Source organism: Accipiter gentilis, chromosome 5 (assembly GCF_929443795.1).
Source record: "Accipiter gentilis chromosome 5, bAccGen1.1, whole genome shotgun sequence".
Classification (NCBI taxonomy): domain Eukaryota; kingdom Metazoa; phylum Chordata; class Aves; order Accipitriformes; family Accipitridae; genus Astur; species Astur gentilis.
Window position 1 is genome coordinate 13,234,577 of NC_064884.1, and position 25,274 is coordinate 13,259,850.

The following is a 25,274-nucleotide window of genomic DNA, read 5'->3' on the forward strand; positions in this document are numbered from 1 at the left end:
AAGATGTATGGGACTCCCCTTTAGAATTGTTAAACACACCTGAATTATAAAAATACGGACTTTAAAGAAAAACAATAAATAGCATAGCCTCTCAGACTCAGTGGAAAACTAATAACAAGGCTGGAACCAGTGATGGCAAGACAAGTCATGATTTAGGGTTAACTAAATCATCAGGAGAAATGAGAGGATGGCAAAAATACTACTTGGGTATGAATTAGCTGGTTCTTATTTATACATCATAATAGAGATAATGGTCCATTATACAGGTATTTATTATTTCAGTATCTACAATTTTCTAAATGTTACCTTGACTCTAAACATTTAGAAATATTTTTAAAGTTACCATTTTAAACCATTTATTAAACCCCTGATTAGAATATTTCTAATAAATGCCTCGGATTATCACTACTCCCCACTGTGTATAATCCATAACAACAATACAGAAGAACTACAATCATATAGCACACTTTAAGTATTCATAATAATGTTCCTACTTACGTTTCTGTGTCTGAAACTAATGACTCATTATTACACACATCATTGAAGGTATGAAGTTGGTTCTACAGTTAGAAAAAGGAAGAAAAATAATTAAAATTTTATCTAATAATTTTGTGAGTTACTTATACTTAAAAATAGTATTAGTGACAGTAAACACATTTTTCTAGTACTTTCAATGTTTTTAAATAAATAGCTTTGACAAAAATTTGAACATGCATTCTAGTACACAAGAGGGATCAATTTAAAAAATAATCAACCTTTCTTTCACTAAAGGAATTAAATAATGTTACAAAACTCCACCCACTCCAGAAATCAAAATATGGTGTGTAGCAGTCACTTTGCACATAGGTTTTCATGAGAAATGAAACACATACTCTGGAAACTGATGTTTTAGGATGAGATTCCCCATTATTGTAATGCTTACTACAACAGCAAAGATTTCTTTTGTCACATTATCAGTGTTGGAAGTCTACAAAATCGGAGAGCGAAAATTACATATTTTTATACGAAATGAAGCTTTCAAAGGTATCTGAACTGATAAATTCAAGACATCCCAGAGAAAAACAAAAGCCTGTTAAAGGTTTACATCTCTTTGCCACCCTTTTCCCCAGCATCGACTTTCCAGATAGAGAGATGGCTCTGTATCCAATTCTTTACATACAGATTATGTTTTTTATATATTTAAAATGATGTAATAAAACTTGTCATCTTGCTTTCAAAAAAAAGTAAAGACAGTAACATGAATTTTTAGAATTCAAATTAAACTTGCTGCATAACTTTGTCAAAATATTTACTCTTTTCTGTCTTGAAACAAGTCTGGTACATGCACTCTATAATTTGGGTGACAGATAATCTCCTGCACTCTTTACACAGAGATTTATTCATGTCTAATCTCAACAATTTTCATGGGAAAAAATGTTTTTGAAGAAATGAAATTGAAAATATGCATTAAAATTAGTGAGACAGGAGAGTCTGATTACACAATTATTAATAGGTAAGTTATTAATAGGTAGTTTCAAATGAAACATATTTAGGCATAGAAAAACACATGAACAGAACTTCATGAAGAAACTGTTATGACCAGTTAGAATTGGGTCAAAAAAAGAAGTGAAAGTTCACTGACTTTTCTGAAGACTTATGCCCCAACCCAAAATGTTTTGAAAGGATCAAAGACAAAGAGTACTGCACTGTGACTGTCATCATTTTTAAATCTATGGTCACATGTTGATCTAAATTTCCTATACAAAATTCTTATCCAGAGGAATTTTGATGAAAGGTGTTCTTTTTCATATTGGAATTTTCAAACAATTTTTACAATAACTTCAACTAAAGTCTTAGAATTCTGACACAACAGCACAATACAAAGTACACATGGGATAGTGTTGCACTACCTTATTCTCACTCACCTCCTACTGGTTTTTTACACTTCATGTTTTGTTACCACGAAATGCCAAAGGGAATAAAACAGTTTCAAGATTTTTTACCAGGTATGAAACCTTGTAAGAAGCTAAAGAGGCGTGTGCCCAGACACTCAATTCGCATAACACAAACATGTTAGTTACGAAGTACAACAGAGGTATGAAGTCTTCAGCAAAGCAAGCTGAGAACAAAAAGGCATCTCACTAGCTAGTTTTGTCTCAAGACCCAGGCATCAAAGGTAATAAAACTTTCTACATAGGAAACCAATGCAAGAAGAATAAATATGCACTGTTCAAGTTTTGGACTGAATATGTTCAGAAAAAAACTAAAAATGTTGCATTTGCATTTTCACTAATGCAAAGAACCAAATAAAATAGGTTGAAGAACTGGAAAAGAAGAAAATAGGTTGAAGAACTGGATTCATAACTGATCTGGCCATCCTTCATGAACATTCGTTTTCACAAAATTAAGTTCAACTGTAACTGGAAGGACAGGAAAATAGAGTCCTGTTTGTGAGGGAATAGTTGAGAGAGAAGTGGGTATTTTGGAGCTGAACCATCTGGACAGGTGACTGAGAGATGAAATCGAAGAGAAACAAGGTAACCAAAAATAAAGCTTCAGGTGTATCTTGGTTTACATTTTGCTGTTCTTTTCTGTTGCTATTTCCAACTTCACATTCAACCACTCAAGCTTCCACTTTGCTAAAATTAACTTACATGTGTCTGTCTTCAACCTTGTTTTGTAAATAAGAACTTTAGTCAGATGATATGACACATTATGTATACGCTACTCTTCAAGGGAGGCAAGTCTATATTTGGTGGCAAGCAAATATAATCCCTGTAAACCATACAGTATGTATTCTGCGAGTCTCAAGAGTTTCCATGAAACTGAAAGGTTTAATTTTAGGACTGGTCATGTTAACTGTCAGCCAGAAAAAAAAAAAGAAAAAAAGAAAAAAGCTCTTGGCAGACACAAATCAAAAGCTCCATGTTAGAAGACATTCTTCTGTTTAGATTCGCTGGTATTTTTGGTCAAAGATTTCTGTCTTCATGATAAGAGCAAAAGTACATTTATCTTGCAAAAGGAACAATCAGGCACGCCATTGAAATTATTTGACCAAATCTATTTTATAGTCTTGATCTTTTGAATTGAAATTAGAATCTGCATCTGAGTCAACCTTCCATATGAATTTCAGAAGAAACTTTGCTTTGAGATACAGTATATACTGAAAAGTTCACACTTTAAAATATTTTGCACATAATTTTTCTAAAAGTTTCCTTTGAATCTTCACATCTAATTTTCAAAATGAAACGAAGAATTGCTTCAAGGCTAAACGCTCAGCTTTTGGCAAGTGAAAGTCCTGGAAAGAAAACAATTTTGCAGTTGCAGGTATCGTAGTTCTAAAGTCTTGAATGCAAAACAGGAAGCTGAAATTGTGTTGGTTGGGAAGAACATTTCAGTGAAATTGCTTTGACAAATTCTAGCCATCAAAGACATGAATAGAAAAAAGAAACTTCAAAAAAGTAGCCATGAAAGTACATCTGTAACAGAGAAGGTTGCATGAAAATACAAACTTAACGAAGCTGAACTGCATTACATCTTTGTAAACATATCTTTGTTTGCAAAGAGAACAGAAAACTTCAGTAAAGAGGCACTCAAAATTTCTGTAAATTTTGGTTCAGATTTCACACTCAAAGTTGCACAGACCTGGCAATAAACGTTGTTCCAGGCAAGGCATACAAAACTAAACGAAACAAAATGCTTGGCAAACTCAAAAGTCAAACAAGAAAAAATCAAAATATGCTTCTTCCAAAGATACCTTCATGAGATCTTTAAAAAGAGAACCAAAGAAGAGAAAATTTACTATCATTTGAATGAGAAAGAAGAATAAATTGTCTCAGTGTTCTAGAGCAGTTTCAGAGATGGTTCATATAAAAAAAGACTCAATAACTTATTAACAAACCATATTCCATTATTTTACAAGCTGAAACTGACTTGCTTTAGTCTAAAAATACTGTAAAATTTTGCTTCTGGTAATACATGTCCGTTATAAAAAAAAAATCTCAATTTTACAGTCATATTTATCAATCATAACAGATCAAAACATGTAACTACTTAAAATTACACAATTTCACATTCCCTTCAATGAACTACATGCCTGAAAAAATAAACTGATGCATTCTTATTTTCAGACTTTCTTTTTGGTAAGGATACACAAAAACCCATACATTAGTAGCTGAACAAAGTCAATTGTACAAAAGCAAAGGAAAGTACTTACGGGAATAAAAATCTAATGTAACTGAAACTATGCAAACATTGGAAATATACTTTAAAATCAAGTATACTGAAAATGACATTTTCCAAAACTATGCAGAATAAAAAAAAGGAAGTTACTTTTATGCCCAACCAGTTAATGGCCATATTTTGAAATGTGTCTGGCAGATATTATGAGATATCTGTAACTGTATAAACAATAAAGAACATGGCAATGGAAAATCAAAACAAAAATATGTTACATTTTCACCTAAGACTTCATCAACTCTCTGAAATTTTCTTATTGCACAAAAAGAACCCTGAACATTCACTTTACACTAATTAATTAAGAGAGAAGATTAGAATTCAGGCACTGAGTATATTATATGTAGCATTCCTATAAAGTCATATAAAATAATTATGTATATAAATTATATTTACTGTAATATCACTATTTCTTCCAAAAGTTAACTTTCTCTGTATCTTGCTTAAGCACCTCTACTGGATGAACTGCATTATGTTTTCATTCTTATAAATGCAAAACTGAATGGACAATGCATTAAAGTCCAATAAATGCAGTTACCCTTAAAATAACATTTGGTTAATACTGAGTGGATGTAGTTCACATATATTTTATTTTATTTTATTTTTTGAACTTAGTTGGTCACATACCTATGTAAATTAAAATGCTTATTTGATAAACACCAATAATCTGACTGGAAATACTTACAGGTTACTTTAAATTGCTGTTTACTAAAACAATTGTAAGTACTTTTATATGTAAATGTAGTGAGAAGCAAAATAAAATTTAAGTAAAATTGTATTTACTGACAGTCAGTGCTGAAGAGAGTCACTGAGTGATACTATATAATCAGAACAGAGAAGGCCAAATGTGTTCAGAAAATACTACAAAACTTTAGAACATGTTTGTTCATTCTAGTATAGTTTGTTCCTAGTTATCATTTTGTGCATTAAGGCAAATATGACAATATGAGCTATAAATCCTAAATACAGGAGTGTCAGAAAAAACCCACAAAATTCAAAAGGCTCAGATGAATAAAAAAGTTCACTTTTGACCTTCTGTACAATTGTCTCCCTATGGCTATAATACACATGTAGGAAGCAATGACAGACAAAGGTGGCATAACGTGTCTTGACTGGTGCAATGTGGAGCATTTCCATGGGAAAGAGAAGGGTAGGGGGGTTTTGTTTTAATCTATTTCTATTTGATGCTATATATGTGCACCTCTTCAATTCAGTCTTCTGCTAATTAATGCAGAAATACTCTCTCTTGAGAAACAGACTATAGTAAACAAACAGGAAAAAGAGGTATGTACAATACAAAGAAACAGCTAATTACAGTAGAGTCAAGACATTGTGAAGGTAAAAATGAAAACAGATTGAAGGACTTTGTAAACAACAAATACAACCATGTCAAGGGACTTCATTTCAACACAGGTGTCACAAAATATGGTTATAAGAGTTTTGTTTAGCATGATAATTTGTTCACGAAACGTGTTACAGTTCCATATGCTGCAGAACATAGCCATCACTTGGACTTATCTCTCAGTGAACCCTATATTGACAATCATGACTATAATTTCCTAAGACTATAATTTCCTAAGAATAAAAGAGGATTCTGCTGTTTTCACACATTAAGAAGCCCCCCAAACAAGTCCATAACTCATGAAAACCACAAAAAGAAACTTTTTTTCTAAGTATTATTCATATTTTTAAAAAGTTCTTACTGTTATTTGACTCAGCCCAGCCAATCTCATTGTTAGAGTTGGAGACATAAAGTATTTAAACGCAAGATCAAGACTTTCTTTATCAAAACACAAGGCTGTATCCAATGGTTCTTTAACTGTGCTCCACATTAAATCTGCCATGTTCCGGGCTGCACTCTGTCGCAACTCCTGGTCTGACAGTTTACATAAATACCTGGAATAAATTACAAACGGAAGAAAAAAAAAACAAAGGGGGTATGATTCAAACTTGAACATTCCTGGAACACCATCTTGATTATAGCAAATACATATTTCCAATAGCTGTAAGAGTACTAAGCCTTAAAATACCACTATCAAAAGTTGGCAACAATAAAAAAACACTGAGAAAAAACAGAACTATGCATAATATTTTTAAAAGTAAATAAATTTCTTATTTTAAACCTCTTCAGATGTCTTTCATTCCACAAAATGACAGGAAATGCATGGAGTTCTTTGGAAATGTAGGTTGGAAGCCTTAAACATCATATCTGTTTCATGGAAAGGTACCCTCTCCAGAAAGCCACATCATGTTTATTTACTATATTTAAAACTGAAGTCTCACAATCCACTTAACATATTAATATACTTTAAAACTAAATTTCTGGAAACAGTGTCAGTGGACCACAAACAGCATGCTCTGACAGCAAGAATATTCTTAAGATTAATATATCCATGTTTGTGGGCTCAGTCACAGAGCACAAAAAACCCTGTAATTGTGCAATCACATTCTGATACAGTTAAGAGTAAGTGTGGTACATGCACATTTTTTCTGCATAACCATATGCCATCTGTGCTTGTATATCAGTACTCCCTGTGCCACAGTACCGTTTTTGCAACAGGTTAGTATAGGAACACACATCCAAGTTGTTTCTTCTATTGACAGTAATTATGATCTTTACGGATGCATGAGAAGCATCACCAAGGATCCTAGCAATCTTCCACAGAAACCAAAAATGCTTAAGAATTTTAAACAGCTAAGTTTTTCCTACTGCAGACATCTTCGATAAGGGGTCATCTAATCATGCACAGAGTTGCAACACAGATATTCTCTGCAAATGGGAGGCTGAAAAAATAATCATTTATAAAAGATAATAGCTTATAAAAGAAGCTAGTGCAACCTTAGTCTTACCTAAGCAACTACAAGATCAAGACACACCAAGAAAATCTATTTCAAAATGCCTGTACAGTTCACATATAAAAAAAACACTGACACAGTTGAGAATTTCTTCTAAACAGAATGCATAAGAGAAAAATGTTTAGAAACAAGCTTTCCTGAGCTTATTTTGAAGCAATCAAGGATTGCAAAGTGAAAGGTACGCACATACGAGGTTAGCATAATTAACTTTTTTTTCTGCTGTACTTCAGCATTTTGAAGTCTCAGCTGCATCCCAACTAGATTAAACTACGCAAAAATGCGTTAAAAATCCATTTGTTGGACAACCTAAGCCTGGATCTATCTTTGGAGATTGACCAAATAGATAAATGAATCTTTTAAAAACCACATGAGATATTAAACTATACTTAACTAGATTTATTCACCATTCCTTTGCATTTACATCATATAAACACCAGTACATTTTTAAAAAAGCAAAAAATATAGGCCCTGATTCTTATTTAGACTGAGGCCTTTTTCACAGTTCTCATATAGAGGCCTTAAAATAAACACACTTGAATGATACTTAACATTGTCAAACATATAAAAGAGTCTTCAGTGCAAATAATCATAGAGACCACAGATCTGTGATAGAATGGTATGACAAAAGGAGGACGATTCAGGGCCAAGGCAATCAGATCCTTCACTGTTATTAATTGTGAAATTTGTCTTCTCATGTGGAACACCAGAAATCAGATCACGGCAAGAAAGTAATGCTTCCGTGCTACCATTTCTAAACAAAAGAAAAGTAGCAACAAGAAGGGAATACTCATTTGAAAAAGTTCAAACAGCAGACCCAGTGACCTATCTTTAACCTACAGACAGGTGAGAGGAGTTACACTGATGAAAAATGCCTTGATCCATGTTACAAAACATAATAATCTCAATAAGACCCTCAGCAACCTCAGACCAATTTTTATCTCCCCACTTTTACATGCAAACTATAATCAGCCCTGGTTCCCAAAGCTTTTCAGCGTTCATAATGCACATCAAGTCATATTTGATTCTTTTGTGAAAGATTTCTAAAGACCTCAAAGATGCTAAAATAAATTATATGAATCTTCTCATTGTATATAGGACAGATAAGGAGTGCTTGTATGCAGCAGACAGGTGGGAATGGACACATCTACATATACAGAAACAATGGTGCTTTTGTGGCTTCACTAGATTTCCGTAACAGGACTTTCACCTGAAATCTTCCTCACACTAGAAAGTTTGGTGAAACAACTATATTAATCTAGTTTATACAACAAAATGTTTTTTATTTTAATGCCACAGTATCACTATAAACCTACTTTCCTTCATAAAATTAATGCTACAACATTTTTAAGGTTCTTTCAGTGTGATTACTTTATTTACTCCAAGCCTGAATCAGACTTGTGTTATGTTTTCTGTATTATAATATCATTAAAAGATAGTCTTTTTAAAAAAATCCCACTTCATAATACCTGAAACTACCATGTAGGTACGTTTTCACAGCTTCAGAAATACCTCAACAGTATTATCTGTTTTGCCAAGGCCCAAAAGACCACTACAGAGAAAAGAGCACTTTTTACTTGTTAACCTGCATCCTAGTTTTTTTTAATGCAACTGCATTATTCTAACCAGGCACAGTATAAATGTAGAAGATAGCATACTTGACTTTACAAGTATAACTGCATCTACACCAGAAAATTTATTGGCACTACTACACTGGTCATAAATCAAATATGATCTTGTCTTTACTACCAGGATTAAAACTGTAAAAACTTGCAGAGTAGGCCAAGCCTCATTTTTATTGTGGAAACATACAGTGGCCTAAGCCCATCTGTATCAGTAAACTGGGTCCAGTTTATGCTTTTACCAGTAGAACGTTATTAGTAACGAAAAAGGAATCTTTAGCTAGCTCTGGCAATTAACACACATCTTTCCTTACACTGACTACCCGTACATTTGCTGTGTTGCCTTACATAAGAACAGTGATACCGGAACAAGGCAAAAGGACTATTTAGCCCAAAATAGCCACTCTAAAAGCAGGTAAAAGATTTATCCCATAGATTAAAAAAATATGGATGAACCTATCCACTACTGTGAATTCATTTATCTCTTTCTATTTATATTTTTGGCTTTCTCATTAACCTATGCCAGTTAGTTTCACAATTACGTCTGCATGAAAAACAATCTCCTTTCATTTCTCCTTAGTCTGCAAACTGACAATTGTATTGCATGTTCTCCATTTCTTGTTTTTGAAAAACTGTGAATTATCATTCTCTATTTATTGTCTTCATATGACTCATAACAACCATCTCCCTGTCAAAGAAAAGTCTTAGACTATGTCTCTCCTCCTATCAACCTAATTTTTTATCTCCTACCTTCTTCATCACCCTTCCTATCACATATGTAGTTCTGTTGTTATCTCTGTGAGATGGAACAATCAGAACTGTACATAGAATATAAATGTGAATACGTGACCGATTCATATAACGGCTTAATAATAGCTTCCATTCTGCCCTTTGTTATTTTCTTTAATTTCTAAATTTTTATCTTTTTGATTCTGATAAGCATTAAGTCTTAAAGGAATATATGAACAATACTTCAAGATCTGTGTAATCTAGTAAATCCAACATTTTTGCCTAAGTAAGACTTTTGGAAAGAAACATACCTCCTCTTCTACATATACATAAAGGATAGCCTATATATGCATAGGATATGTCCTGCCAGCCTAGCATACTTTAAATTATCAGTGAATATGTATTATCTACATTTAAGCAACAGATAGACATTAATTATTTAAAAAAAAAATCAGTTTTAGTCTACTGAAACTATTTAAATTTTCTGCATTTGGGGATAGAGAGAGTTCAGTTTTAAACGTGCAGTTCCATGTTAGTGTAATGCTTACAATCACATCTTATGCTTCGGGACTCCAGCTACTCAGCTGTGAAATAATCTTTTTTCCCTTAATATGACTCCTCTGGATGACAGCTGCAAAAGGGATATCTAGCAGAATGAGTCAGCGCTCCTCAGTGATATGAAGAATTCACATAAGTGCCTGGCTATTGTCTCCTGACTTGTCTGTTCTTTGTACCTACAGCATAAATATTCAGATTTTTGGAGGAGTTAAGTATTTTTTTCAAGTGAAAACTTCAAGGATTATTACAAGATTTTTTCATAACGTTTAGTAGCAAGCTGTGGTCTTGGGCACTCCCATAGAACACAAATTCTTAAGAAAAATATTTTTAAGCAGAAAAGTAACTTGCATTCTTTCCGCTGCATTCTTTCTCACTGTATGACACAGGAAGCATTGTGGATCAATTCTGTTCGGAGCTTCCACTTCCTCTGCATATACCAGTGCTATGCTTGAGCCCTATGTCGAGACTACACAGCTAACACAGAAGCAACTGTCACTTGCTATTTCCTCTTAATGTGCTTGAGCACAGAATGTTCTGTTTCTCCCTAACCGGGACAGAGGCATGAATCCTTCGTAAAAAATCTCTCAAGATCTGTCTTGAAGCAGGAGAGAGGAAAAAGGGCATAAGGAGAAAGGGTTAGAACCAAATATGATAATGGTCAGTGCTAATGCTACACTTAGCTCTCAGATTTTACCAAAGGAACGTTAAGTAGGTTATACCAACTGTGATGTCAAAGAAAGAAGAATTTTAGGTCTTTCCTTCATGCTATCAAGCACTTTTTGGTGCTTTATAAAGGCACGTATGTATCAGACATACAACTCGATCTCTTATTTCTCATAAAACAGGACTTCATTGCTAGTCTTCCTTCTAAAGGACAGAACTATCCATGACAATTTCAATCAACAATCTTGCCAGTGAAAAAACACTGTCCTCAAAACACAGGAGGACAGTGTTTATAGCTACTGCTCTCGAGGCATTCAATATCTGGAACCACATAGTGCATCTCTCATCTCTGATCTTGAGGTAGAAGTCAGATTGAACCAATGTCTTTTATAACCAGACATCATCAACAACTTGCACTCATTTATAATTGCAGTAAGTTATGACTAATTTTCTTGAGTCACTTTGTCAATAAGTCTCTTCTTTTTTTCATGAGAATGCTGCAATTTGAAATGCAGAATTCTAAGGTATTAGGAATAATAAAAGCTTCCTTCTGAGGAGGTTAAAACCACTTTGCTTCCTTATTGAAAGGTGTAATTTTTAATTCATGTCCTTCATTTCCTTCCCAAACTGCTTATAAACATAGGCCTTTCAGAGGCAAGATATGAATGCTGGTGCTCCACTCCCCAGGCAGAAAATAACATTTATTAGTCTTTTATTAGTAGCAGCAATAATGACAGGATTGTGTCTATGTTCTTTGCAAATTCCAGCAGTGGTCTCCTCTACACAAATACACACTTGGCTGTTCATTTCATCCACTCCTAGTAGAAATAACCACAGAACAGCAACATAAAGGTTAGCTCGTCTGATAAAAGATGCTGCTAAGATGCCAGTCAGGTGATCTCTCTTTCTGCTTATGCTGCTCAGCATTCCAAAACTCAGTTCTTGCAAGGAATCCACATTAGCAGCAATTTGGACTAACAGTCAATTAGAACCCCAAGTGCTCATTCCAGACTAAACCCCTCTCCAAACCCTCTTTCTTAGTTTGCAGAGCAGCAGAAGCTATTGCAGGTTTTGTTTCAAAGATGCTGTGCTGCTATGCCCAGGACTATATTTGCCTTTTTTTTTTTTTCCCCCCAAAGTAAAAAACAGATGGAGACCTAGAGACCCAAGCTGCTAAGACAAGATCTGTAAGCTTGACAACCACATGGGGTAAGTTCCATACATCAAGAAAGTAATCTTTTACCAAAGGAATCTGTGTTAACTTCTGTCCCATATAAAGGTAAAACACTAGAGATTTTTTTATTTTTTTTTTGTTATATAGCCTCCAAACTTCATGTCCTGCTCCGTAAGTGCATCTTCACAAAAAAAGCTTTGGATTTCATAACGTTGAGAAATCCCAGATCTCCCATCAGGATGCAGTTGTGAAAAATGGAAACTGGGGGAACATCCCCTTCCTCCTCTAAACTGTTAGTGTTTTCCACAAATGTATCCTGTATCAATATTACCATTCTGATTGACAAGAACGTATTGTAAATGCTAAGAACAGACATCAAGGGCATTATTTATGGCAAGAAGCTGCTGACAAATCACATCTTATATCAGATGCAAATATTCTGTGGGTAAAGTAAAGAGGAAGAGATGAGGATAACACAGGAAAAAATCTTTTATTCATTCCAGTGACCCTAATTACACCTACAGTTATAAAATAGAAAATGTGTTAAGAATTATAGGATGACAAGCAAGTCAGGATTAACAGCAAAGACTTCAGGCCATGTTACTCTGTCTCACTCAAGTTCCTTCTTATCAGCCTATCTCTAACTGTTGAGCCTTCAATGCTTTTTTTTAATTTCCATACATTGCAAGAAGATGGGTAAGGCTCATGAACCAAATTCCCACGAACAACCATTAATGGAATATGTACAGAGACAAGAACTTGAAGATCCTCCGCCTGTCCTTCCTAGACTACTTCATGATTAATAATTACCTTTATAAGAAATTACCTTTGTAAGATTTCAAAGATAACACATCAGCATTAAAGGAGTGCACACAGCTGGACTGTAACTCAAGAGTGGTATGTGTTAATAGAAGATCAGAATACTCTTCTCTCTGGTGCTATCGTTTTGGTAGAGACCATGTTATTAGCAGGATAGATCGATAGCCAAGCCAGTACTTACAGCCAAAACTCTTTACAATTAAAACCAGAACATTTTTAAATATGGAACACAGTTCTGAGCCTCACTGTTCTGTGCACTTTTTTGTTGCTAGTGTAATTATTTTTGTTAAGAGCATGATTTTATACTGCTATAGTTAAGACAATATAATCTGTAAAGGCACATTTATTGCTATCAGGGAAGTAAGCCATGACCAGTATAAGCACATTTCTAACATTACAGTTATAGGAAATCCAGAGCATTGGAGGAGCTTTGGGCCCATGCAAGAGCAGTGGCCTTTTAGGTTGCCTGCACCAGAAAAGTTTAATGTTGGGCCACTGGAAGGAGAATTAGCTGTGACCACACCCCTCCACCTCCAGACAGATACACATACACAAGGTATTATCATCAACAGCTCACAGGATTTTTTTCTGTTGTCCTGAGAAATCCAATAAAAATAAATTCCTTGTACAATTAAATATTTTTGTAAGTACTTTATTTTTAAAGTGCTTTTCACGATAGGCAACTTGATATAAAGAAAATCTTTGGGACTGGATATATTTAGATACATAAAAGTGCGAGTAGACTTTTGATCACACTTCAGTTCCTGCCAGCTGGAAATACAGAACATCAAAATGTGAAGCAGTGTTAAAACTCAGTGAAACTCAGTACATGAAATCTCAATGACTACATATTGCTACTTACATCATCTCATTGCAAATTTTATGTAAAGTTTTATGAAGATACGGCAGTAAGTGAAACTGTATTACAGTTGTACCTGACACGACATGTTAGAATGGGGCTGGATGTCACACTAAAAATGCTATTAACAAGATTGATCTGATTGATCCCAAAATCAGATAGATGTAAGGAACTGCCCAAACTAACTCTAAACATTACCTTCACTCTCCTTGTTGAAATTATACAGTCAGAGGAACAACTTGAACAATTAAAAGTGTATCAGCTGAAATTATAAATAGGTGCTGTCAAAAAGTCCCACAAGAAAAATTCTTAAATTAAAAATTTACCTGATAACATAAGTCCTAAAGGGTATAATGTGCTGCATGACAGCAGGGATGTGTAGCCATATTCTGATCTATAATGCAAAAACATAAATAGATAAAAATTTCATTAATGACATTTAATGAGAATGGTAAAAAATGAAATATTGCTGGTACATTTGCACATGCAACCCCACTTTAAAAAAAAAAGGCTTTGCTGTTTTTCATTCGACTTCAGTTCTTTCAACTTCTTAATTTTCTAATTTTCAAAAATGTTATCTAAGGAATGCTTCTGTGACTTATACACAGGAGTTGCATCTTTTCTTCTAGTCAATTGGAAAATATAAACTTTGTATAAATAGTATCATACTGCCCAGATGTCTCATTTTTGTATTTTCTGTAGTTTCTTCAGTAGGAAAAACTGCTACTCAGCCTTGTGGGGTTTCTTTTTCCTTTTTCTTTTAAGGTCTACAAGAAAATTATTCCATTCTTTCTGTTCCTTGCAAATTTCTCCTGAATCAAGTAAAATTATTTTACTTGTGTGGATGTTTTGCTTCTTAGGGCTTATATATCCTATAAAATAAAATTACGATAACCAGTGATTAAGCACAGTTTTTCTACTACCATATTTGCATTCCCATATTTACCATTCTGCCTTTACCACCTTTGCAAAGCTGTATGCAGGAAGAAAACGTATACAGAGAAAAAAACCCTGAAACGGCTATTTAGCACCGCTGTGAGGAAAAGAGGACCAACCAAACTACTTACACAGGCAAAGTTAGAAGTTCCATCTGCATTTCAAAAAGGAATGCTGAGCCTGTTAAACCTGTTACAGAAAGACAACTACCTGCCAGGTAAGGGATCTAGCACAGATGAAACATCAGCAGCTGTTACTACCACCCACATAATTTTAATCATGTGTGCACACAGATCTTGTGAATAGCTAACACCACCAGTCACTCAAAGCTGTCATGTCAATTTACATCTCCATGTTTATTCTTAAAAGAATGTTTAATCTTTGCAACTGATGAAATAAATTCTGGTTAAGGACTAAATCCTCACCAGGATTTTGGAAAATTCTGCATGCAGAAAATCTAAATTCTCCTTGCCAGGAGAGAAAAATATTAGGCTGTAGGAAAACTGTATCACCAGCATTTATTTTAAACATTTCCAGAATCAGCCAACTAACTTTTTGAGTCAGTTATGAAAAAAATATTTTCAGACTTACTTTTTACAATGCAACTAACACTACACAGCAACAATACTAACCTACTTTGCAAGACAAACCAGCCAAATCTTCACATTGCAAATAAGACCACATTTGGAATAAGCTTCTGATTCAATTGGCAGTCTCAAGAAGATAAAAATGCTAACATCCCAAAGATAGAAAGTGTAACTAGAAGATGCTTGTTCTAGAAACAGGAATTAAATAACATTTTGACAAGGAATTGCAAGGATGACAAAGATACTATTGTATTACACAATTTGATTTTTAACACCATGTGCTCTTTTTCATATGCAGTATGAAACACAAAAGAAAATATATTTCTTTGTGAAATAAAAGTAGGAAACATTTTTATAATTTTGTTTTTATAGCTTTCATTGTTTATAGTAATTTTCAGTCTGTATTAATTCAAATTTCTAAAGCCATTTCATTCATCTGTATACTTGCATTACATACAACCTTCATCTTCAGAATTGAATTAATGGATGATTTCACATGTTATAAATGAAAATGTAATTTTCATCATGAACTCAAGTATAAATATACTAAATTATTTAAATGACAAACTAACATATGTAAAATGACATAAAAATAACATATATAAAATTACATTAAAAATCCGCAACTTTCATCATACTTTTTTTTACCTCCACTGGCTTTTAAGACAAAGTATTTACTGCATCTGCTCTGTTCTCAAGCTTCAGAGGTTTTTGGTCTTTTTACTATTTGCTCTTTACCATAGGTAATTCAATTCTAAAAGGCAGTGCATCTCTCAATAGTTTTTACTTCTGACTTAAGTTTTGAAGTTTTATACAGTATAATTAAACCAACATTTTGGAAACAATCAGCATTATTTCCATTAATTCATCTCCACTGAGAGGGCAGTCATTCCTCCACAACATCCACAAAACTGAAATGGTACAGAATGAAGTAGTGACAGGCTTTTTCAGTGAGATTTAAACCCTCCACAGAACAAGCAGAAGGTCATTGATTTCTCTGTGTCTGCTAGCTTTTTTAAGGAGACCAACACCACATCAGGTAGTTAGACTGAGCAAATACCACAGAATATGAAACGTGGGAAGAAAGGAGGATCCAAATATCTAACTAAAAAAGACAGCAAAGAAATATCCTAAGAAGGAAAAGTCTCTCTACCACAATACAGGTTGCTAAGAAAGCATCTTGCAGAGCCATAAGCTGGAGAAAAAACAAGAGTGCCAACTAGTCAACTCCCTGTGTGAAGTAAATTACATTATATTACATTTGGCTTTACTATTACACACATAAGCTTGGCTGACAAAGACATTTACTCAAACGAGATTTTCTGGATTAAAAAAAATTCAAGGAAACATCTTTTCAATAATTTTAACGTCCTCTATACAAAGGGGACACCAGTAATCACAAAGAAGTAGCTCAGTTCCCCACAGGCTTTACTAATTTGTGGCAATGGTCTTCTCTTACATGCACCTGTAGAGTGCCCTTAATGAAATACTCACTCTCCCTTATGGAAGAAACAAAGCAAATGCTTTCCACACCACTTTTTTTGTCTGCTAAAAGCTGAATGTCTGGTTGTTAGCAAATGATTTCTTTGACTTCAGTTTACTATTTCCAGCTTTACCTATTCTACTTCCTGGAGCTTACTACTAAGCCTAACTTTTTAATGAGAAATTGAGTGGTTCACCCACTCTACAATCTTTCTGAAAATATTTTTGAAATGTTTACGGTAGTAGCTAAACAACTCACAGACTTTAAAATAAATTCCAGCATGGATATTTCTAGGCGTCTTTACAATAATGGCTACTTAACTGCGATTCTCAAGAATTAGTACGATTGTGAAAATGTATTTAAGAGTTACTATACACAATGGTTCCAGCTTTACACATTGTGAACCAGTTAACAGTTGACATTGCAGAGCTGTTCACTGAGCTATTATCGACAGGGTCATACATAAATCTCACACTATCTATAAATCCCATAAACTCAAATGCATTAGGATAAAACCAAGCCAGATTAGCAGAGTTCTTACTGAGATCACCAAGATTTTGTTCACAAAAAATACAGTTTTGTGAATGCTTCTTTTTGTTTTATTGCATTTTGGTGTATCATTTTAAACCATTTACATTTACCTAAATTATATGAATTATATAGTGAGACGATATAAAAAGAAATGGGGAAAGAGAAACATTACATCAAAATTAGAAGCTTATGCACCATTATAGAGGTAAAGAAAAATTTTATTTTTTTTTTGGTAAAATGTATTTTGTCAAAAAAATTACCTGCCTCATTTGGAACTAATAAACATATGGCATTCGAAAGTCAGAAGCACTGCTGACAAGTACACTGAGTGACACCAAAATGTGGGAAGTGGATGAATAAAGCACATTACCCATACAACATCTTATACTTTCTGTAGTGAACTGACAGATAAAATCTAAAGAAAAAAAAATTGTTTAAAACAGTTTTCCTCTAACTCACACAGATTTGCCAGCAAAGCCAGACAGAGTTCAAAAGAAATATTCTAGTTGAATGGCAAAAGATACAATGCTGGAAGAGGTTGAAGAAACAATGCTTCTACTGGTTATGGTTTGGGTTGAATTTCATTTTATCTGGCAGGTTTAACCATAGCATTCATCTAAAACAGCTGCAAGAGACAGCTACATGTATTATCTACTAGAACAAAAGATATATGCAAAGTTGCTAAGTATTTTGGGTTAGGGCACACCATAAAGAATAAAGAAAATAAACAATTTATGTGGAGAAAGATAAAGACTTCGAAAAAGGACAAAGAAGAAAGGCAGATGCAGTTTATAAACATGCACTGGTATGGGATATCTAGGAAATGCGATCTGCAGTCAGAATGCTTGCTGAAAAAAAAATGCTGGTGTGATAGGGAGCTGCCACTCGTTGTTCAGAATAGTTGTGCCCATTCTCACAAAAAATAAAACAAAAATCAGACATGCAAAAATGTTTGGTTCCACGACCAAAATTTACTTGTAAACCAGACCATACATTTTCTGCAGATGGTTTCAATGAAGACTGCAGGCTGCACTGACAACAGCTAGAGATGAAGAACTTATCAAGATTATCACCTGAAAGCTCATCAGATCATACAGAAAGGGCCAGAGGGTAACACATCTCCACAATTTAACATACAGAGGTCCTGCAACAGTCCTTCTGTGCAAGCTTACAAGAATGGAGCTTATCATGGCCTTACTCATTTATTCTCTGACCTGCAAGTTAAGAACTATTACACTAAAAGGATCAGGAGCGAGTGATACAGATCACCAACATTGGCTTTATTTCAGTTACTGGTTCCTTTGATGCAAACATATTCCAAGAACATCATCCTGGCTGATCAATAACACCAACATGGAAAGAGGGAAGATGTGTGGAAAGAAGGATCTGATTTTAAGTTTTAAAAATTGCAATCAATGTCAAAATTATGTTAAACTCACTTCATACAAGGCATAACAAACAATTGTTCTCCTTTTTGTCCATATGTAACATCCACAAGACAGGTCACAACTTCACATTCTCACATTACACTAGGACTTCAGATGTCCTTCTTTAGAGACTGGTTTTTATTTCTATTACCAATCTCCTTGGCATCTCCACTGAAATAAATTTAAAATTCTGCTAGTCAAAATGCACTAGTATTTCGAAATGGAGAAATGATTAAGGATATGTATTCTGAAACTAAGTGAAAATAAAAGATAGTTACCTCTATGCTGCAAATGTGTATAATGATACAGAATCACAGGAAATTGAGAAGAAAAATCCATAGGCTTTTCCTTTGTGCCTCACAGGAAATAGATAAAAAGTTAATATAGCCCGAAGAAGTGACTTCTGACAACATTCTTATAAGTATCTTCTGGGGCTGTTACAATTTTCATATCTAGGTGCAAACTTGCAAAACGACTTGTGTGCTTACAGGTGATGTATAGGGTTTGGATGATGAAATGCTCAGTGGACTAGCAAACCTCACATTAATAACAAGGAAAATCTTAGTGTTTCTCTTCTTCCCTGGTCCTACAGAATTCTTCCAGACTCCAGTTCTTTTACTTTTTGTGTTTAACGTGAAACAATTTAAAGACAATACTTACATTAGATACCACTGTGATAAATGCATGTGCTATAAGAAATGGCAGTGTCTCAGGGGTTCCATATTCAAAACAATCCTTCATGAGGGAAAGGCCATTTTTTCCACAAAACAGACAAACATAACGAAGCAAGTGCAATGGTACTTCTACATCCTAGAAATATTAAAAAAAAAAAATAAGAACTTGAACAATCAAAACCAGATCCATTCAGACATACAAGAAATTCAAAAGCTACATCAGGATAACACAAATCTATACAGAGGAGCAAACATGGCTATTTTAAGTATCTAGGAAATGTGAACCTATTTAAAAATTGACAACTTACATTCATATCACAGAACGCCCCTAATATATTGCTTTCTTGAGCAGAAATATCCTGTTTAAAGGAGAAAAAAAAAATTAACTGAAGCAATAAAAACACATTTATAGGAACAAAAAAAACATTGACCATTAACAGATACTATAGTCAACTAACAAAAAACAAAACCCTGACTTAGAAGAAGACAGAAGCTCAAGCTTTGCTCCACTTTCACGCTGCAAAACATACTTTTCTAGTTCACCATTTTACCTTTGTTAAGATGTGTTTATAAGTACACAAATATACACTTAGGATAACATCTCAGCAGTGGCTCTCAATGGCTGGATTTGACAGATCATTCTTCAATCCCACCCCCATTCAGATCACCAATTTTTTCAACAGGAATACTTCAAAGGCGATAGTCCAGCACACTGGCTGCATACCAGCCTGAGAATTACAGAACAGAACTAATGTAGGTACTTTTGAACGCAATTTTGGCATAAATATGAGACATATATCCAAACATCTGAATTTAGATGAAATGTAGGATGTTCTACTATCCTATATTTAATGACTTAAGAGGCTAAACTGTCAAATTATTCATTTCCATCAGAATATTAAAATTCCGTTGCTTCAACTACTGGGTTTTTTTATATACAACAAAACCCATCATATAAAATAAGTGGCTAATACTCTTTACAGGATTAAGCTAACTAAAGAGAGGTAAGGAATTGTATCACCCTATCAATCTGTTAGCTATTTGCTGCAACAAGATATCTATTTTCTAGAAGTACTAAACTAAAAAGCATTTGGAAAAATAGCTTTTCTTTTTAACGTTCACAACATCCACTTGTTGGGCAGTATAAAGCAGGAATTTTCTTTATTAGGGTTGTAACACATATTGTGTGTATCTTGCATATGGCTGGGGGCAAAAGGGCGCTGAAGATACCATAAAATGTGACTGTAAAACCACAACATTGCCATGGATACTTGCAGGTAGTTACAGCACAAATTCTTTTCCTTCCCATCCCTTTATGCCAAACACCCAGTTCTCATATTCACAAATCAAATGTAAGTTTAACTTAAAGTTAAGTTCTTTAAATGAAGTTTCCCCGAGTATATTTAAATAGCTGTGTAGGAGTAAGCTTCTTAAAACTGTACCAGAGAATACTGGAGGCAAGCAATTTTGGATGGATTATGTGTGATACAAACATTTTGAATTATTCAATATGCTCATATTATAGCTAAGCATTTATTTTCTTTTTTCTTCTGCTGAACTCTAACTCATGCCTGAACTCGTGATACTCTTAAGATATTTTTAAAATAGCTTTGAATCCAGTGGGTGGTATGTTTTCAAGTAGCAAGAAAAGGTGTTCAGCGCTCTGTGCATGAAAACTGTAGAAAAATTGTGAGAAATTTCATTAGTTTTCTTGAATAAAAGAGACTTGTTGTCAAGTGAACTACAGTTCTCAGAATCCAGAAATCAAAAATGCATGGAGGTCTGTTGCACAAGTCCTGCAAAGCTTAATAAAAATGTTGCAGTTGAGAGACCAAGCCTGGAAGCATGACTTCTGTTCTTACAGATGTGAAACAGAACAGAGACTGAGAATTCCTTAAGATCAAGTTTATAAGGAAGTTAGAATATTCTTCATGGCAATCTAACATGGCATTAAAAACCACCATCACTTCAGATAAAATGTACTAGCTAAGGTCTGACATGGACACAATCTTGGTGGCAGGCACTTAATTAGGGATATCTTCCAAGAAAATATTTACTTGAAAAAGAAAAGCAGAGATAGCAAGATTCCAAAGAATCAGCAACTACAGCTACAGACACCTACCTAAACAACTGATTATTTTTTCCCCCCCTCTTTCATTTCATCCTCTGTCAAGAACTGCTAAATGGTTGGATAACTCCCTTCAGATTCATTGTTCATTCTGAGACCGGGCAAAGTTCAGGACTGCACTTTACATTGTTGCTTCTTTCTCTACAGGATTTTAAGAGCCTCCATTTTCCAATTTTTTATTTCTCCTCTGAAGTATCCATTCTAGGTATCACACTTGCTGCATAGAGCAAGTATAAAAAGAAGAATAGGGCATACACTCTTAAACTACCCTGTATGCAAGATCTCTTAAAAGATATCCCATAAATTAAAAAAATAAAAAAAACTAATTCCAAAGTATGAACATTTTCCCCCAAAACAACCAACCATATTTATAAAAATATTTTGAGTTTAGGCTGAAAAAATAGACACAAAGGCCTCTATCTGGGCACTAAATATATTGGTAGATCTCAACAGAAGAAAACGGTGTGTTTCCAGACATTATCTTCACAGTGTTTTTTCAATATTTATGAAGTGGGTTGACCTCTAACTAACTGCAACTAATTGCACTGTTTTAGAAATCCAAAATTAGTAGAAAGACATTTTTCATTAGGCTTCTCAGCAGCTTAAGAAAAGTTGAGACAAACATTCTGTCTATACAGACTCATATTCATTCTGCACAGGTCAAGACTATATACTTGTCAATACGCTTGATTTACTTCCACATGATGTAGTTTCACCATCCTCGTATACAGCATATTTCTGTGACATTTTTGCCCTCTGCAAGGCCACCTGTTCAAGGTAGCTTCTGCTGTCAAGAGTACACAGCCCTTCTGGCTACAGATCAGGCTTCCATGGTCTTCACTCCCTCACTTGAGAAATGTTTTAAGGGACAAAATTAATTCTTAGCCCACATAATTTAAGGAGAGAATCTATAGGATCATATACAGGCAAACACCCTCTTGACTACCAATAACTCTTGCTTTGTTGTTCATTTTCATCCAACTTCATGAACTCCTAAGCTAAGGAAAACATCCTACTTTCACATGAATGTTTTTCTTCCATACTAGATGGTCAAGTGTAAAATGGCTTTGGCAAGCACCCGAAAAGAGAATTAGACTTCAAGACTTGTCTGCTGTCAATAAGAACAAAGATCTTGGAGGTGTATACAGACCAAAGGCTAACAGTAATATTGACTGCTAATCATTACCAGATGGAAACAATACCATGTGTGAAAGCCTTAAATTGGAAATTTTTAAGTGACAGCCTAATTGGTAATTTCTAGGCAAAGTGAAACCTTACTGGACATGATGACTCAATGAAATTGCATAAATTCATCTCAAGAATCTGGAACAAGGAATTTCTGAAGTCAGTGAGAGTGGAGATTGGAGTCTGGTTTGCATCAGAAAACTTCCCTTTTTACAGGGCAAAATAAATGCTTACAGGGGGAAGGAGAGCTACACCAGCTTCTCCCAACAAATTCTTGGCAGATTTGGTCTGTTCAGGTATCTGTTTAGCTTACTAGTATAGATGATACACTTGAAACAGGGATTTTTATTTTATGATCCCTTGAGGACTGAGTCCAAGCCTGATTTAAAACAAAAAGTGCTCCTATTACTGGGACTAATAACTTGCCTCAATTCAACTAAGGTGTGCTCTAGACTAAAATCCAAAACTAAATTCTAAGCCTCAGTAAATGAGTTACTCATGGTACTAGGAAGTTTTGACATTAAAATAGCTAACATTACTACTTTAGAGTAACAGACCCCTAGTACTTCCTAATTATAGAAAACCTCAGTTTGTAAGAAAAATGATTGGTGCTTGGACCTTTTAAATGCAAACAAAAAAATCTCACCCCAAAAATGGAAAAAGGTACACAACAAATATGGCAGGCTAGCATATTCCATACCTGGAAACACAAAAAAGTCTAGCAAAAAAGTAAAAAACTTTTCCCCTCACTTGTCTGTACCTCAGGAAAGTGTTTTTCATTCTCAGTTTCACTTGAAGTTATGTTTTTAGGATAGCTAACAAATGTATTCAATAATTCAAATTATATATACTAGTATGTCTATAGTGACAGCCAGTCACAGTACAACAATCTACAGCATATCTGTGCCCAAATCACTTTATGGCTGCACATCAAGTGATAAAGAAATCCCACCAGGCACTTTGAGATTTTCTTTTTATCAGCTGGAATTGAAATTGAAAGAGAAGAAAAAAATACCTGAAATTATCATTTAAAAGAAGCAAGCATGCTTACACATAGAAAAGCTGTTGCAGAATTGTTCATTCTGTATTCCTATGAAGCTAGTTTCAGTAGGCATCCCAGGAGTACAAAAGATAAATCACTTAAGTAGCCATTGATTTATTTTTTAACTGACAAGATAGATCTACCCTCTACAGTTCCTGCTTGCAGAGGCTGAACTACAGCTTTATTTATGTATGGTGAAAGTTTAACAGGCAGGCCAAAATGAATGATGGGAAACCTGAAATCCACAAATCCTAACTTTGCCTCATTTTTCTACACACATGTATTTGTGAAACAACCTCTGTTAACTTAGGCCCATATGTTTTGGAATAAGACAAGAAACCAAAATCCAGCCCACCCAAAACACCTGCTATGTTACAGGTTTTAACTAGATTTATTGTCAGATATGGCAGGACTCACTCAACAAAAATTGATTATATCTTATGATCACCCTAGCATACATCACTAAAAATTATATACAACTTGGTATCTTCTCACTATGGACTTAAGTTTAAAAAGTAAACTTAACCACTCAGAGCTCCAACAGAAGTCCCCAAACTCTCCAAATAAATAAATAAAGGGTTAACTGTAGTCTAATTTGCCGTTTTGACTTTCTCAAAATTTTGTTGGATAGAAGCTTTTTTATATAGCTAAATATATATCTTTGCACACAAATATTGTAAAAAACATGTTTATTTGTTATTAGACTACCGCAAGTTGGACCAAAATCCAACCTTGCCAAGAACTATATTGTTTCAACTAGGAAATGCTAACAACATCATTTTTATTTCAGAAACTGTGAATTAAACATTGCAGGATTTTTTAAGATTTTTTTTTGTTTGGTGGTTTTTTCGGACGAAAATATGGAAAATCAGCACCGTAGAACAAAGCTACTTGTGCAGAGCTCAGTTACTCTAGTCAATTAAACAGCCATTCTAACAAGTAAGTTTGGTCTTGCACAAAGTTTAGTTTATGAAGCTTTTGCTTCTAGAACCATAGATTGTAATGAAAAGAAATTAGTAAACTATTAATGGGTTACCTTCTGGAAGAAAGGCTTCGCTATAGTCCCCTTTTTGCCTTCCTGTTATTTAAACAGTACAATAATTAAGTGTACAGTTCCATCCAACACTTATCAATATATTACCTATAACAATTAAGCATATTTTAAAGAAAGTGTAAGAGTATGTGTCATTTTAAAAGCTTCTCTGAAAACTTCTACTGAAGTCAACAGGAGAGCTGAATTTGCCCATCCTGTGTGAAAGCAACTGTCACCAAACACGCACAGTCTACTCATTAATCAGAACAAATAACCTTTTACAAAATAATTAAATATACACATAAAGATAAGATATACCTCTATTGTGGGATGAGTATTATGCTTATAAGCAGTGTACAGAGGAAACTGAATCTGAAAGATTTTTGCCACACACAGCAACAACTTTTCCTTCTCATCAGTGCTCCATAAGCTAAAAGCATCAGTGTTCTTTGCAGACTCCTCCTCTGTCAGGATACAAGTTCTTGCAGAATCTAATTTTTTCTCTATAGATTTTTGCCGTTCTCCACTTTCTTCTTCATGAGACTCTCTTTCTACATTCAGGGGTTCATCAGCATGATTACTCTGATCTTGCCATGTTGAATCTATATTAATAGTGCAATGTTTACAGAGCTGGTCCCGCAGAGCTTGAACTTGGGCAATCACTAAGTTAATAAGCGCACATACTACTTGGTTAAAGATCTCCAAATGTTTATACTCCTTGAAACAGCACAGACATTGTCTGTAAGAAAACAGAAA

At 34.3% G+C, this 25,274-nt stretch overlaps 1 protein-coding gene across 14 annotated transcripts in view; it reads right to left on the bottom strand.

Annotated features, from left to right (window-relative positions):
- The window catches only part of USP34 (ubiquitin specific peptidase 34), a 147,310-nt gene that overhangs the window by 99,057 nt on the left and 22,979 nt on the right, over positions 1–25,274 (bottom strand). For 12 of the 14 annotated variants that reach the window (XR_007506089.1, XR_007506088.1, XR_007506093.1 and 9 more), the window contains exons 3-8: positions 24,837–25,257; positions 19,439–19,489; positions 19,117–19,266; positions 13,819–13,886; positions 5,919–6,111; positions 499–560 (exon numbers count right to left, since the gene is read on the bottom strand). Coding sequence is in view for 1 of the 14 variants with exons in the window: in XM_049801085.1 (XP_049657042.1) it covers positions 499–560; positions 5,919–6,111; positions 13,819–13,886; positions 19,117–19,266; positions 19,439–19,489; positions 24,837–25,257 (945 nt within the window). In the remaining 13 variants the exon portion in view is untranslated. Of the gene's footprint in view, positions 1–498; positions 561–5,918; positions 6,112–13,818; positions 13,887–19,116; positions 19,267–19,438; positions 19,490–24,836; positions 25,258–25,274 lie in introns of those variants that run through there. The other 2 variants (XR_007506097.1, XR_007506098.1) reach the window with 2 other exon arrangements.